The sequence below is a fragment of the Eleutherodactylus coqui genome, chromosome 2 (genome assembly GCF_035609145.1).
Source record: "Eleutherodactylus coqui strain aEleCoq1 chromosome 2, aEleCoq1.hap1, whole genome shotgun sequence".
In the NCBI taxonomy this organism is placed as follows: Eukaryota; Metazoa; Chordata; class Amphibia; order Anura; family Eleutherodactylidae; genus Eleutherodactylus; species Eleutherodactylus coqui.
The window spans coordinates 335,809,179-335,822,178 of NC_089838.1; the positions used below are offsets into that span (position 1 = coordinate 335,809,179).

The 13,000-nt window shown below is 48.4% G+C and overlaps 1 protein-coding gene across 1 annotated transcript in view; it reads left to right on the top strand.

Annotated features, from left to right (window-relative positions):
* LOC136610916 (uncharacterized) overlaps nt 1-12,201 on the top strand; it is a 30,395-nt gene extending 18,194 nt beyond the window's left edge. Inside the window, exon 5 of the mRNA XM_066590108.1 lies at nt 10,666-12,201. Coding sequence (XP_066446205.1) covers nt 10,666-12,077 — 1,412 coding nt within the window. The 3' untranslated portion in view covers nt 12,078-12,201. The remainder of the gene's footprint in view (nt 1-10,665) is intronic.
* Nucleotides 12,202-13,000: the final 799 nt, after the last annotated feature.

A 13,000-nucleotide genomic window follows, 5' to 3' on the forward strand; every position in this document is an offset into this window, starting at 1 on the left:
CACAGGCCCAACCTCGTGCCGTTGCAGTTCCCCTGGGACATAGGCCTCGGCTCACAGCTTCAGCAATCGTAGGCATGAAGCGGGCTCCATCTCATTAATGCAGTTACGCTCCTTTCCTGTGGCCCAAACGAGTTTCTCAGATAACTGTGGTAACACGAGAGAAAATACATGATGCGCAATGCTGACCCCCTGACCCCAAGCAGGAGGAGGAGGTGGCCTCACAAGGCCAAGAAACTATGACCAGGACCCACTGTAGCCTGTGCTGAAAGGATGTGAGCGGGCACTTGGCTAGGCTTGGTCCCAGCAAACACCTTGTGTGGCCCAAGGTGCTGCGAGTGACATAGCAATGGGGAATCTATGTGTTCACACACTACTCATTATGTTTGGGTGTCGGATACCTCATCGACAACGCAAGGGGTAAACCATTTGCACTCTGCACCCTACCCAAGCCTGTCAGTGTTTTGGGGACAGACAGGTAAAACACCTCTATGGGAAGTCAGTGTGCATCCACAGAATGGGTGGGCCCAAGGAACTTAAAGACAGTACACATAAAGAAATCAGAGTGCCCAAACATGGCAGACTTTCACTGCGCTGAGGACATAGGTCTCAGCACAAACCCTCAGCAATTGCGGGCATAGAGCGGACTCCAATGCTAGCATAGCTGTGAACGTCTCATTAGCGCTGTATCGCTCCTCTTGTTTGTCCCAATGCAGTGCCCCGGATAGCTGTGATAATGTGAGAGAAAATACATGTTGGCTTCAGCCCACACTCCATGCCCTGGTCAGTCTGGGTTATTTTCATAGTGCCAGACAGGTACAACTCCGCTATGGGAAGTCTGTGTGCACCCACAGCATGGGTGGCTCCCAGGAACCCACAGACGGTACATAAAGAAATCCCATTGCAGTGCCCCGGGTACTTGAGGTAACGTGAGAGAAAATACATGTTGGCTTCGGCTCACACTCCATGCCCTAATCAGTCTGGGTTATTTTCATAGTGCCAGGCAGGTACAACTCCGCGATGGGAAGTCTGTGTGCACCCACAGCATGGGTGGCTAGGGAAACCCACAGACGGTACATAAAGAAATCCCATTGCAGTGCCCCGGATAGCTGAGGTAACGTGAGAGAAAATACATGTTGGCTTCGGCCCACACTCCATGCCCTAGTTAGTCTGGGTTTTTTTCATAGTGCCAGGCAGGTACAACTCTGCTATGGGAAGTCTGTGTGCACCCACAGCATGGGTGGCTCCCAGGAACCTACACACGGTACATAAAAAAATCCCATTGCAGTGCCCTGGATAGCTGAGGTAACGTGAGAGAAAAGGAGTGAATTTCTTACCGAAAATTCCTTTTTTCCGAGTCATCATGACGGCATACCTGGAGGTTGCACCTTGACCTTGTAGGGACAGGAAGCAAGAGACTTCAAAAGGCTCCTCCTGTCTCCCATTCTCCAGTGTCTTCTAAATTACTTACATGGACATGTCGTGGTTAACCAAGGAAGATATTTTATTTGCTCCAAGACAAAAATAACATGGTTAATTTCATTTGAACATAATTAGGAGGGTAGCTCACCCGAACTTTAACAAAGGATATTATGCAAGAATTATCGCATAAAAAGTCCTATATAGGAGCCTTTGGGCTACATATCCGTACCCGCATAATCGTAGACATATATGTGTGTTTTTTTTATTTGGGAGGGAATAAAGTGCCGTCATGATGACTCGGAAAAAAGGAATTTTCGGTAAGAAATTCACTCCTTTTCCCCAGCATCATCATGATGGCATACCTGGAGTTATACCAGATTATTTTCCTAGGGGGGACTACTGCCTGTAAGACCTTCCTCCCGAACGAGAGGTCGGAGGAGAGGTCCGTATTCAGCCTATAGTGCTTGGTAAACTTATGCAGGTTACACCATGTGGCCGCCCTGCATATTTGATCTGGCGTAGCCATGGCTCTCTCTGCCCAGGAGCAGGATACTGCTCTGGTTGAATGGGCCTTGAGTCCTTCCGTGACTGGTCTATCGCTGGAAGAGTAGGCCTGCTGGATTGTTGTTTTTATCCAGCGGCTAATGGACCTCCTAGAAGCCGCTCTTCCTCTGCCCGGCCCCTGAAATTGAACAAAAAGACGGTCAGCCTTCCTAAAGGATGATGTCTGCTCTAAGTAACATAGGATGGCCCTCTTTACGTCCGAGCTATGGTAATCTCTTTCCTTATCATTTTTGGGATCCTGAAAGAAGGATGGGAGGATAATCTCCTGCTGCCTGTGAAATTTTGAGGCTACCTTCGGTAGAAAGAAGGGGTCCATCTTTAATATGATCCTATCATCCTGAACTAATAGATATGGCGTTTTACATGACAGGGCCTGGAGCTCGCTTACACGCCTCGCTGTTGTGATTGCTACAAGAAATATGGTTTTTAAGGTTAGCCACCTGATTGATATCTGGTCAATGGGCTCAAAAGGGGTTTTACAGAGGTTCTGGAGAACTAAGTTCAGGTCCCAGGGGGGAACCGTACTGCGGCTTACTGGCCTCGTCCTTTCTGCTGCTTTTATGAACCTGCGGATCAGTCTATGTTCTGCTAATGGTTGGTCTAGAATGGCCAAGAGGGCCGAAACCTGTACCTTTAGGGTCCCTGGTCTTAGGTTTTTATCTAGACCCTCCTGGAGGAAGTCCAAGATCTCCGCCACCGAGGTGTCAAGATTGGAGACTTCCAGCCCCCTCCAGTAGGAGAACCTTTTCCATATTTTATTGTAGATGGCTGAAGTAACCGGTTTGCGGGACTGGCGTAGAGTTGCGATAACTCTGTTGGACAGACCTTGCCTCAGTAGCGTCTGTTCCTCAATATCCACACTGCAAGGTTCAGCCTCTCTAAATTGGGGCACAACACTGGGCCCTGCGCTAGGAGGTCCTTCCTGGCTGGAAGGCGGATTGGCTCCGCGATGGCTAGTCTTAGGAGCACTGGAAGCCATGCCTGTTTTTCCCAGTATGGGGCGATTAGGATGAGAGTCATGTGGCTTTGCTGGTCCTTCTGCAAGACCCTTGGGATCAGGGGAATGGGTGGGAAGGCGTAGGCCAGACCGATGTCCCAATTCTGGGAAAAGGCGTCTATCCCCTTGGCCCTGTCCCTCGGATCTAGGGAAAAGTAAACAGGGCATTTTGTATTTCGACTGTTCGCAAATAGGTCCACCTGTGGCCTGCCCCAGGTGTCTATAATGTGTTGAAATTCTCGTAGTTCAGGGACCATTCCCCGGGGTCTAGGCGTCTTCTTCTGAGAAAGTCGGCTGTTAAGTTCTGAGACCCTTTGAGATGGACCACCGTCAGGGACTGTACCGTAGCCTCGGCCCATAGGAAAATCCGGGCTGTCAATTTCAGTAAGTGGAAATTCCTGGTGCATCCCTCGTTGCGAATAAGGGAAACAGCGGTCATATTATCAGAGAAGATCTTAACGTGTTTATTCCTTAGGGTATCCTGAGCTCTGCGTAGTGCCTCCCAGATGGCCCTAAGTTCTCTGAAATTTGAGGTCTGGCTTCTCAACCCTGGACCCCATTCGCCCTGCAGCAGGCGCTGTCCTACTTGCGCTCCCCAGCCAAACTGGCTTGCGTCTGTGACCACACAAACGAAGGGCTCCGCCACCCACGGGGACTCTGCTTCTAAGTTGTGTGTTGACCTCCACCAGCGAAGGTACCATGTGACCGATGGTGACATGGGCACCCTGGTGTCCAGGGAGGTTGTTAGCCCATCCCAGTTGCCCAGGATGGCCCTCTGGAGTGGGCCATCTTGAGTGTGCCTGGGCCCATGGAATAATGTTGATACATGAAGTCATAAGGACCAGGAGTCTCATCGCATCCCTAATTGTTATTCGTCTCTTCTGGCCGCATCTTTGGGCTGTCTGCCTAAGGCTTTCCTGCCTGGGTGGGGGCAAGGATAAGGACTGCGACTCTGAGTTTATTCGCACCCCCAGGAAGGCTTTGCATGTCTCGGGAAGGAGACTAGATTTGGGGAAGTTTATCACCCACCCGAGTCTCTGGAATAGGGAGATGACTCGAGCGGTATCCTCTTTGAGGGTCTTTGGCAAGGATCCTATTACTAGGAAATCGTCCAGATAGGGGATCATGGTAACGCCTGATACATGAAGATGCGCCACCATCTCTGCCACTATTTTGGAAAAAACTCTGGGTGCCGTAGAAATGCCAAATGGTAGACACTGAAACTGGAAGTGGCACACACAACTTCCTATCCTGATCGCAAATTGCAGGTACTTGTGATGTTCCGGCAGGATTGGGACGTGGTAGTACGCATCCTTCAGATCGACCGTGCTCATAAAGTCCCCTCTTCTAATTAGAGTTACTGCTGACCTGACAGTTTCCATTTTAAACCTCTTATAGGTAATGTATTTGTTTAGGCCTTTCAGGTTGAGGATCATCCGGTAGCTGCCATTTGGTTTTTTAATAAGGAAGAGGGGCGAATAGAATCCAGAGCCCTGCTCTACCGTGGGGACCCGGATTACCGCCCCCATTTGTAGCAAATTGGCAATTTCGCTCCTGAAAATATCCTGCAGAGCAGGGGATTGCACGGGGGTAACTCTAAAGTTATTTGGGGGCCGAGTGAAGAACTCTATCCTATACCCCTGGGATATGAGCTGCAGAACCCACGGGCTGCCCGTGATATGTTGCCATTCCTGGGAAAACCTTAATAGTCTACCCCCCACCCGGTAATCCTTTACGGGGGTAGAAGTTCTTTCCGTCTTACCCCTGCCACCTTTGGGGTAGGACCAGCGGCCCGTCTTCCCTTTCCCCCGGTAGGGTCTGAAGGATGGCTGTCGTCTGAGGGGAAGTCCGGTCCTCGTTTGGTCAGGAAAACTGTGCGTCTTGTCAGTTGCCTTTTTGAGGATTTCCTCCAGGTCCGCGCCGAAGATGTGTTGGCCATGGAAAGGAATGTTGCACAGCCTTCCCTTGGATGCCGCATCAGCCTTCCATGTTTTCAGCCACACCGCCCGCCTCGCCACGCCAGCCTCATAGATTCAGCAGAAGCATCTGGCAGGAAACCTATTGCCAACTTCAGCAGGGGTATGCACTCCTGTATTGCGTCTCTGGGAGCTCTCTGTCTGACCTGGTTGTCCAGCTCACCTAGCCAGAGGAACATTGACCTTGCCACGGAGGTAGCCGCAATGTTGGACTCTAAATTATAAGCTGTTGTTTGCCAGGCGCGTTTCATTAAGGCGTCCACTTTATTATCCATAGGGTCTTTGGGATGTGACGAGTCTTCAAATGGAAGGGCTGTCTTCTTGGCCATCCTGGCCACCTGCGCATCCACCTTAGGAACATCTTCATAGATGCGCACATCCTCCTCCACGAAACGGAGTCTCTCTTTATATTCGCGGGGTAGGTAGAGGTGTTTGTCCGCACAAGCCCACTCATCAGCGATCACCTTTTTCAGGGTGGTATTTACCGGGAAGACGATCTGGTTTCTTGGTCTAAGCCCCCCAAAGATATCGTCCTGTACGGACCTTGTTTCGACCACTTTCTCCACTTTCATAGTATTCCTGACCGCTTTAATCAAGTCGTCCAGGTCACTTGATGAGAATTAATATTTTTTGTTCTCATCTTTAGAGTCGGGGGGGGGGGGGGGGGGGTCGAACAATTCCCCCCTCCGAAAGCTCACCCAGTGACTGTTCAGAGCCAGAGCTTGTCAGCAGTACATGATTAGCCCTTTTGGCGGCCCTTCTCTCCCGCTGGGCTGGGGGGAGGCTGGAGATTGACGCCCGGACCTCCTCCCTAACCAGGGACCTTATGTCTTCCCTAAACGCTGACTGCTCGTCCGTAAGGATCTTAGCTGTACAATCAGAGCATAATGGCTTTTTGTACGTCTCATCAAGTTTCTTAAAGCACAGGGCGCATTTCCTATGCTTTTTCTTAGGGTCCGGTTTAGTCTTGGTGGACTCCCTGTCCTGCAATGATATATACATGCACATAAGGGATCACCCCCATACATTTGGGCATAGTGCACCTGCATAAGTAACACTTACGGTTTGCAGGGCTTCCACCTCTGTGTCTCTGGTTGTCATAATGCAGATTAGCGATAACCAGCCTTGCTTGTCAGGATAATCCTTCTCTGAAGGTGTCCTGCCTGTGGAAACTTGTCGGAGGGCTTTCATTTTTAAATCTCCCATTCATTTCCGGGTTTCTGCGGCGCCTGACGTCACCACGTCACGCCGCGTCGTTAGCTCCGCCCCCCAATGTTACACGCGGCCGGCATGCCTGGAGGAGAGGGGATCCTTGAGCCTACGGCCCGCCACTCTCCTCGGCTGTGGTGAAGACATGGGGAGGCCCCCCGGACCGTGAATAGAGGGGACCTAGGGCCTCTGGCCCACCATTCTCCGATGCGCTGCGGTGGTGACACCCAGGCGGTCAGACCTATGGCCCACCGTACTCCTGGACCGCACTGACTAGGTGAGAGGGGAGGCGAGCCTGTGGACCGCACATGCCCGCTGTCAGCCTTGCAGCTCCCTGGAGGGAGCTCCTCTTGCATGTCCCTGTAGGGACAGGAAGCACTGGAGAATGGGAGGCAGGTGGAGCCTTTTGAAGTCTCTTGCTTCCTGTCCCTACAAGGTCAAGGTGCAACCTCCAGGTATGCCGTCATGATGACGCCGGGGAAAATACATGTTGACCTTGGCCCACACTCCATGCCCTAGTCACCGCGATGGGAAAACTTAGTGCACCCATAGTATGCACAGACCCCTGTAATATTCCTGTAGCAAAGGTATAAGCTGACCCCAGTAACAGTCTAGGGAGACCCCAGTAACATTTCTGTAGTAACAGTATAGACAGACCCCAGTAACATTTGATTAGCAGAAATATAGGCAGACCCCTGTAACATTTCTGTTGCTGAAGTATAGGCAGACCCCTGTAACATTTACGAGGCAGAAGTATAGGCAGAGCCCAGTATTAATAACATTTCAGTAGTAACAGTATAAACAGACCCCAGTAACATTTCAGTAGCAGCAGTATAGGCAGAGCCCAGTATTAATAACATTTCTGTAGTAACAGAATAGGCAGACCCCAATAACATTTCTGTAGTAACAGTATAGGCAGACCCCAGTAACATTTATGTAGCAGCAGTATAGGCAGACCCCTATAACATTTCTGCAGCTGAAGTATAGGCAGACCCCTGTAACATTAATGCCGTTATGCTCCTCTCCTTTTGCCCAAACAAGTTACTCAGATAAATGTGGTTACACGAGAGAAAATACATGATGCGCATTGCTGATCCCCTGACCCCAAACAGGAGGAGGAGGTGGCCTTACAAGGCCAAGAAACCATGACCAGGGCCCGCTGTAGCCAGTGTGGGAAGGATGTGAGTGGGCCCTTGGCCAGGCTCGGTCCCAGCAAACACCTTGTGTGACCCAAGGTGCCGCGACTGACATAGCAATGGGAAGCCCATGTGCCCACACAGTATTCATTCTGTCTAGGTGTCGGATAGCTCTATCGACACCGCAAGGGGAAAGCCATCTGCACAATGCACCCTACCCAAGTCAGTCAGTGACTTTGTGCCGAACAGGGAAATCACTGCTATGGGAAGTCTCTGTGCACCCACAGCATAGGCGAGTCGAAGGAACCCAAAGAAAGCATTAAATATGAAGGAATCAGAGTGGCCAAACATGGCAGACTTTCACTGTGCCGAGGACATAGGCCTCTGCACACACCCCCAGCAATCGTGGGCATAGAGCGGACTCCGATGCTAGTACAGCTGTGATGGTTTCATCAATGCAGTAACGCTCCTCTTCTTTGGCCCAAACCAGTGTCTCAGATAACTGTGGTAACACAGGAGAAAATACATCATGCCCAGTGCTGATCCCCTGACCCCAAGCAGGAGGAGGAGGTGGCATTACAAGCCCAAGACACCATGACCAGGACCCGCTATCGTCTGTGTGGGAAGCACGTTAGCGGGCCCAGGGTCAAGCTCGGTTCCAAGCCTCCACCTTTGTGACCCAAGTTGCCCTGAGTTACATAGCAATGGGAAATCCATGTGTCGCAACATAGATAGCTCAAGACTGGAAGGGGCAGTTTTTGAGTTCCTTGGCCTAGCCTATGCTGTAAGTGCACAAAGATGGTATTACACAGGAAGAAATCGGAGTGCCCAACCATGGGGGAGTTTTGCCCCACCAAGCAACTTGGCCTCGGCCAGCAATTCTGACCTAGTCAGTCACTGTATTATTTGTGTCACATAGGTAAAACACCGCGATCGGAAGACTTAGTGCACCCATAGTATAGCCAGACCGCTGTGACATTCCTGTAGCAAAGGTATAAACAGACCCCAGTAACATTTCTGTAGCAGCAGTATAGACAGACCCCTGTAATATTTCTGTAGCAGCAGTATAGGCAGGCCCCTGTAACATTTATGTAGCAGAAGCATATGCAGACCCCAGTACCATTTTTGTAGCAGCAGAATAGGCTGTGGGACAGGAGGAGCAGCAGCCAGAGGATTCAGAGTTTCAGCAGTGGGCTGCGTAGAAGACTGGGTGCCCAATACATTGCTGGATGCATTTTCTGCCATCCACGACAGGACCTGCTCACACTGCTCTGTTTGCAATAAAGGTCTACCACGTGGACCCATAAATTGTGATATGAAGCTGGGGACCCCAGAAACTTGCCTAATCCCGCAGCAGCCGGCTGGGATTCACCAGGACCAGGAACTCGGCCTGTGCCCACACCCTCACTTGGAACTCCGCGTCCTCGCCCGCGTCCGCGTCCTCCTCCAACCCTACCCCTCAGCATGGTGGATTACGAATAGAGCAGACACAGACCGCTGTACATAATTATGGAATTATATGCGTATACTTTCACGCAGAGAGTGGAATTGTAACGCAAACTCCAGGCAGAAAAAAATGGAAGGCCGCAAACAGGCCTAGCAGTGCTATAGTGATGCACTAAAACTCCCACCAGGCACCCAGTAAAATGCAGATGGTCAGAGGTAGCCCAACGAAGGAGCTTTTTATAATGTGTATATCACTTTCCCTTTATAAGTACCTGTGTTGGCCGTACGCTGAGCGTCAAATTCACTGCAGACACAGGCCGGTGTAAATAATCTTGGAATTATGTGCGTACACTTTCTCGCTGAGAGCGGTATAGTAAGCCAAACTCCACACAGAAAAAAATAGTCAGGAAGGCCGCAAACAGGCCTAACTGTGCAATCATGATGGACTAAAACTCCCATCAGACACCCAGTAAAATTTAAACGGTCAGCGGTAGCCCTAAGAAGGAGCTTTTTGTTGTTTAAAAAAAAAAAAAAAAAAAAAGAATACAGGCTGTATAGTGTGTATATCACATTCCCTCTATAAGTGGCTGCGTTGGCCGTACGCTGTGCGTCTCTAATTCACTATGGACACAGACCGGTGTAAATAATTATGGAATTGTTTGCGTAGACTTTCTAGCTGAGAGCGTTATTGTAAAGCAAACTCCTGGGAGAAAAAAAATATATGGAAGGCTGCAAACAGGCCTAGCTGTGCAATAGTGATGCACTACAACTCCCAGCAGAACCCTGTAAAATTGAGATGGTCAGCGGTAGCCCTAAGAAGGAGCTTTTTGGGGTTTTTTGGCAAAAGAATACAGGCTATATAGTGGGTATATCACTTCCCCTCTATCAGTCGCTGTGGCCATACGCTGTGCGTCAAATTCACTGCAGACAGAGGCCAGTGTAAATAATCTTGGAATTATGTGCGTACTCTTGCTCGCTGTGAGAGGAATAGTAAGGCAAACTCCAGGCAGAAAAAAACAGTCAGGAAGGCCGCAAACAGGCCTAACTGTGCAATAGTGATAGACTTAAACTCCCACCAGACACCCAGTGAAATTTAAACGGTCAAAGGTAGCCCAACCGAGGAGCTTTTATTTTTTATTTGTAAAAGAATACAGGCTATATACTGTGTATATCACTTTCTCTCTATCAGTGGCTGTCTCTAATTCACTGCGGACACAGACCGGTGTAAATAATTACGGAATTGTTTGCGTACACTTCGTCAATGAGAGCAGTATTGTAAACCAAACTACAGGGAGAAAAAAAAATTATACGGAATGCTGCAAACAGGCTTAGCTGTGCAATAGTGATGCACTACAACTCCGAGCAGAGCCCTGTAAAATTAAGACGGTCAGCGGTAACCCTAAGAAGGACTGTAGCGGTTCTTGGAGACAGGATCCTACACTACACTACCACTTTCCCTTTCTCAGCAGGATTTTCCCTATGCTCTGTATTACAGACTGCAGCCTGAGAACGCTATAGCTGTAATTGCCTGCACAGCCCGAGATGAAAAAAAAAAAAATTGTGCAAAACTGCTACCAGCAGCCACAACAGTAATGCACATTGTCAGATGTGGCCCTAAGAAGGACCATAGGGGTTCTTGTACACAGGATCCTACACTACCACTGTCCCTATCTCAGCAGCACTATCCCTATACTATGTAGTACAGACTGCAGCCTGAGAACGCTATAGCTGTAATGGCCTGCACGCCCAATATAAAAAAAAAGGGGCAAGCTGAACTCTTCCTTTGCATCAGGACACAAGTGCCTTTAGCTACAGCTCTATGCAAACAGAAAAAGTTTGCTTATGAGCATGGGACCGCTGCTGAAAATGGGGTGCATGTTGCTGGATTTTAATGCTTTTTTATCTTTTCATCTTTTAGTAACACAGGGATCCTTGGGAGGTACATGGAATGATAGAATGAAAACTATTATAGTCAGCATCACTGGCGCTATTCCCCCCATTGGAGGCATACCAATTGGAAAACTTATCAGTTCGCTTTTAAGTGCCTTTTGGCCATCATCTGAAGAAGATATCTGGAGCCTTATAAAAGACCAAGTGGAAGGATTGATAGATCAAAAAATCCTAGAATTTGAACTTCAGGAAAGGAATAATGAGATCCGTGCTCTTCAGAAAACCATGCAGATGTACGCTGAAGCTCAGATCAAAGAGAAGGGTGCATTGATGTCATCGATGATCCACGCGTGCAACGAACTGTTCTACAAGCTTACACAGTCCACAAACTCTGCGCAGTTCATCCCTCTAGTGGTCACTCACAGCACTCAGCACCTATTGATCCTAAAGGAGAGACTTCTACATGGAAAGGAGATGTATGATGAGGACAACACTGCTGTCTGGAGGACAGACCTGGAGAATCAGATTTCTTCATATAAAGATTGTATGAAGGACATGTATTCTAAATGGGTTGTCTGGAGAAATTCCAAAATCATATTAGATGTAGGTGCTCGTACTAGACCTATCCCCACCCCTCCATTTTTTACATATGAGCCATACGGGAATGTTAATGATGAATTGACCAAAGATTCAGGCAGTTATTTTTATAACCCAGCTGTGGGCCCCAATAACAAGGATTTTTTCAGATCTTTATGTGAAGCTGTAAAAAAGAGCATGTTTGGAGCTCGGAATGGTGAATTACTGCAGATATTGGTGCCAACCTTTTACCTGGATAATTTCATCCCCGGGAATGAAGATAACCCCTCAGTGATACCGTCATCCATGTCCATAGCCAGTTTTGGTCCCATTTCGCCACATATCGGGCATGGAACTGAGAAATCTGTTCTTCACAACCCACGTGATGACAACACTAGGGGAGGTGATGTGACCAAAATCAATGTTAGAGAATGGAATATTATTGATGGCTTCCAGGTAATCTACAGCACACACAGTGGTTCATTTGCAGGAAATAGTGGTGGAGGACAGCTCCATGAAATTGCAATTGACGTAAAGAACAAGCGTGCAAGATCTCTGAAGTTTTGTGAAAATAATTGCAATCAGGTTGATGTAACCATAGGATTCTCAAATGGAGACTCCACCGGCCGTCTGGGAAACCGCGGTGGATGGCGAGTGAAATGTTTAAACACTGGAGGGATTGACACTTATGGACTATACAATGTCCGCACGACAGGACGTGGCTGTGCAACCGGACTTTTCCAGATCGGTCTAGATTACAAAGCTTACCCAACCAAACCTTCTCAAATGGATGAACGACAAGCATATTTTGTGAATTTCGACCAAGAAAAGTTTCTATATGCATCAGCAATAGAAGTGGAATAAATTCAGTGATGACAGGAAATCTTCTAAATGAAGAATACTAATAAAATAAAGTATAGCATTTATAATAATCAGCATTGAAGTATTGCATTAGTTAGAATGAAGTGAAATCACTTTCAATTAAACACTACTTGGGCTTGATCTAAAAAGTTGTCAGCTTCATTTTTCAATTAGTTGATTACTTATACAGGAGTGAAAGGTCCTTACAGGGTTCATTCAGGGACCTAATCTGCAAAAACTTCCACAGCTGGCAGTATTAAGAGAACAGATTACATGCTCACCCTTCCACACTCCATCGCTGCTGCCATCTATCAGTTCCCTGCTAAACAGTGCCACAGCTATTCACCAGCTGAAGGGAACCAGTGATTGGCTGCAGTGCTCACATCACCTTTTTGTCAGGGTTGCCATCACCAGCTCTCTGCATCCGGTATTGAAGACTAGCGGGGACTGAAGAGCCAACAAGACAACAGCAATGGGGGAACGTAGAAGGCTGACTATGTAACCTGTTTTTTTCAGAACAGGCTAAGTAAGGTTTTACAGAATATTATATCCCCGGATGACCCCTTTAAAGCAGGCGTTCCAGTTGCAGGACAAAATTTTTTCCCAGGACAGGAGGGTAACTTACCTGCAGTTGTTCCTCTCTGTTGCCCTTCCAATCCATTGGTTTCGGCTATCCAAGATGTCTGCAGCAAATTCTATCTACCTAATGCACATTGTGCACTGTTCTCTGTATAGCCGGTGCTGATCACATGAGCAGCTCTGGCCAATCAGAGAGCAGGTGTAGAACATTAGAGGTCTAACACTAGCAAAGCACTTTGGGGATTAGGTAGTCTAAAGATTGCATCTGCCATCATGGACAGTTGAATACAGGACCCAGAAACCAGCAGATCGGAGGGACGGCAGAGAACCACTGCAGGCACCTCTCC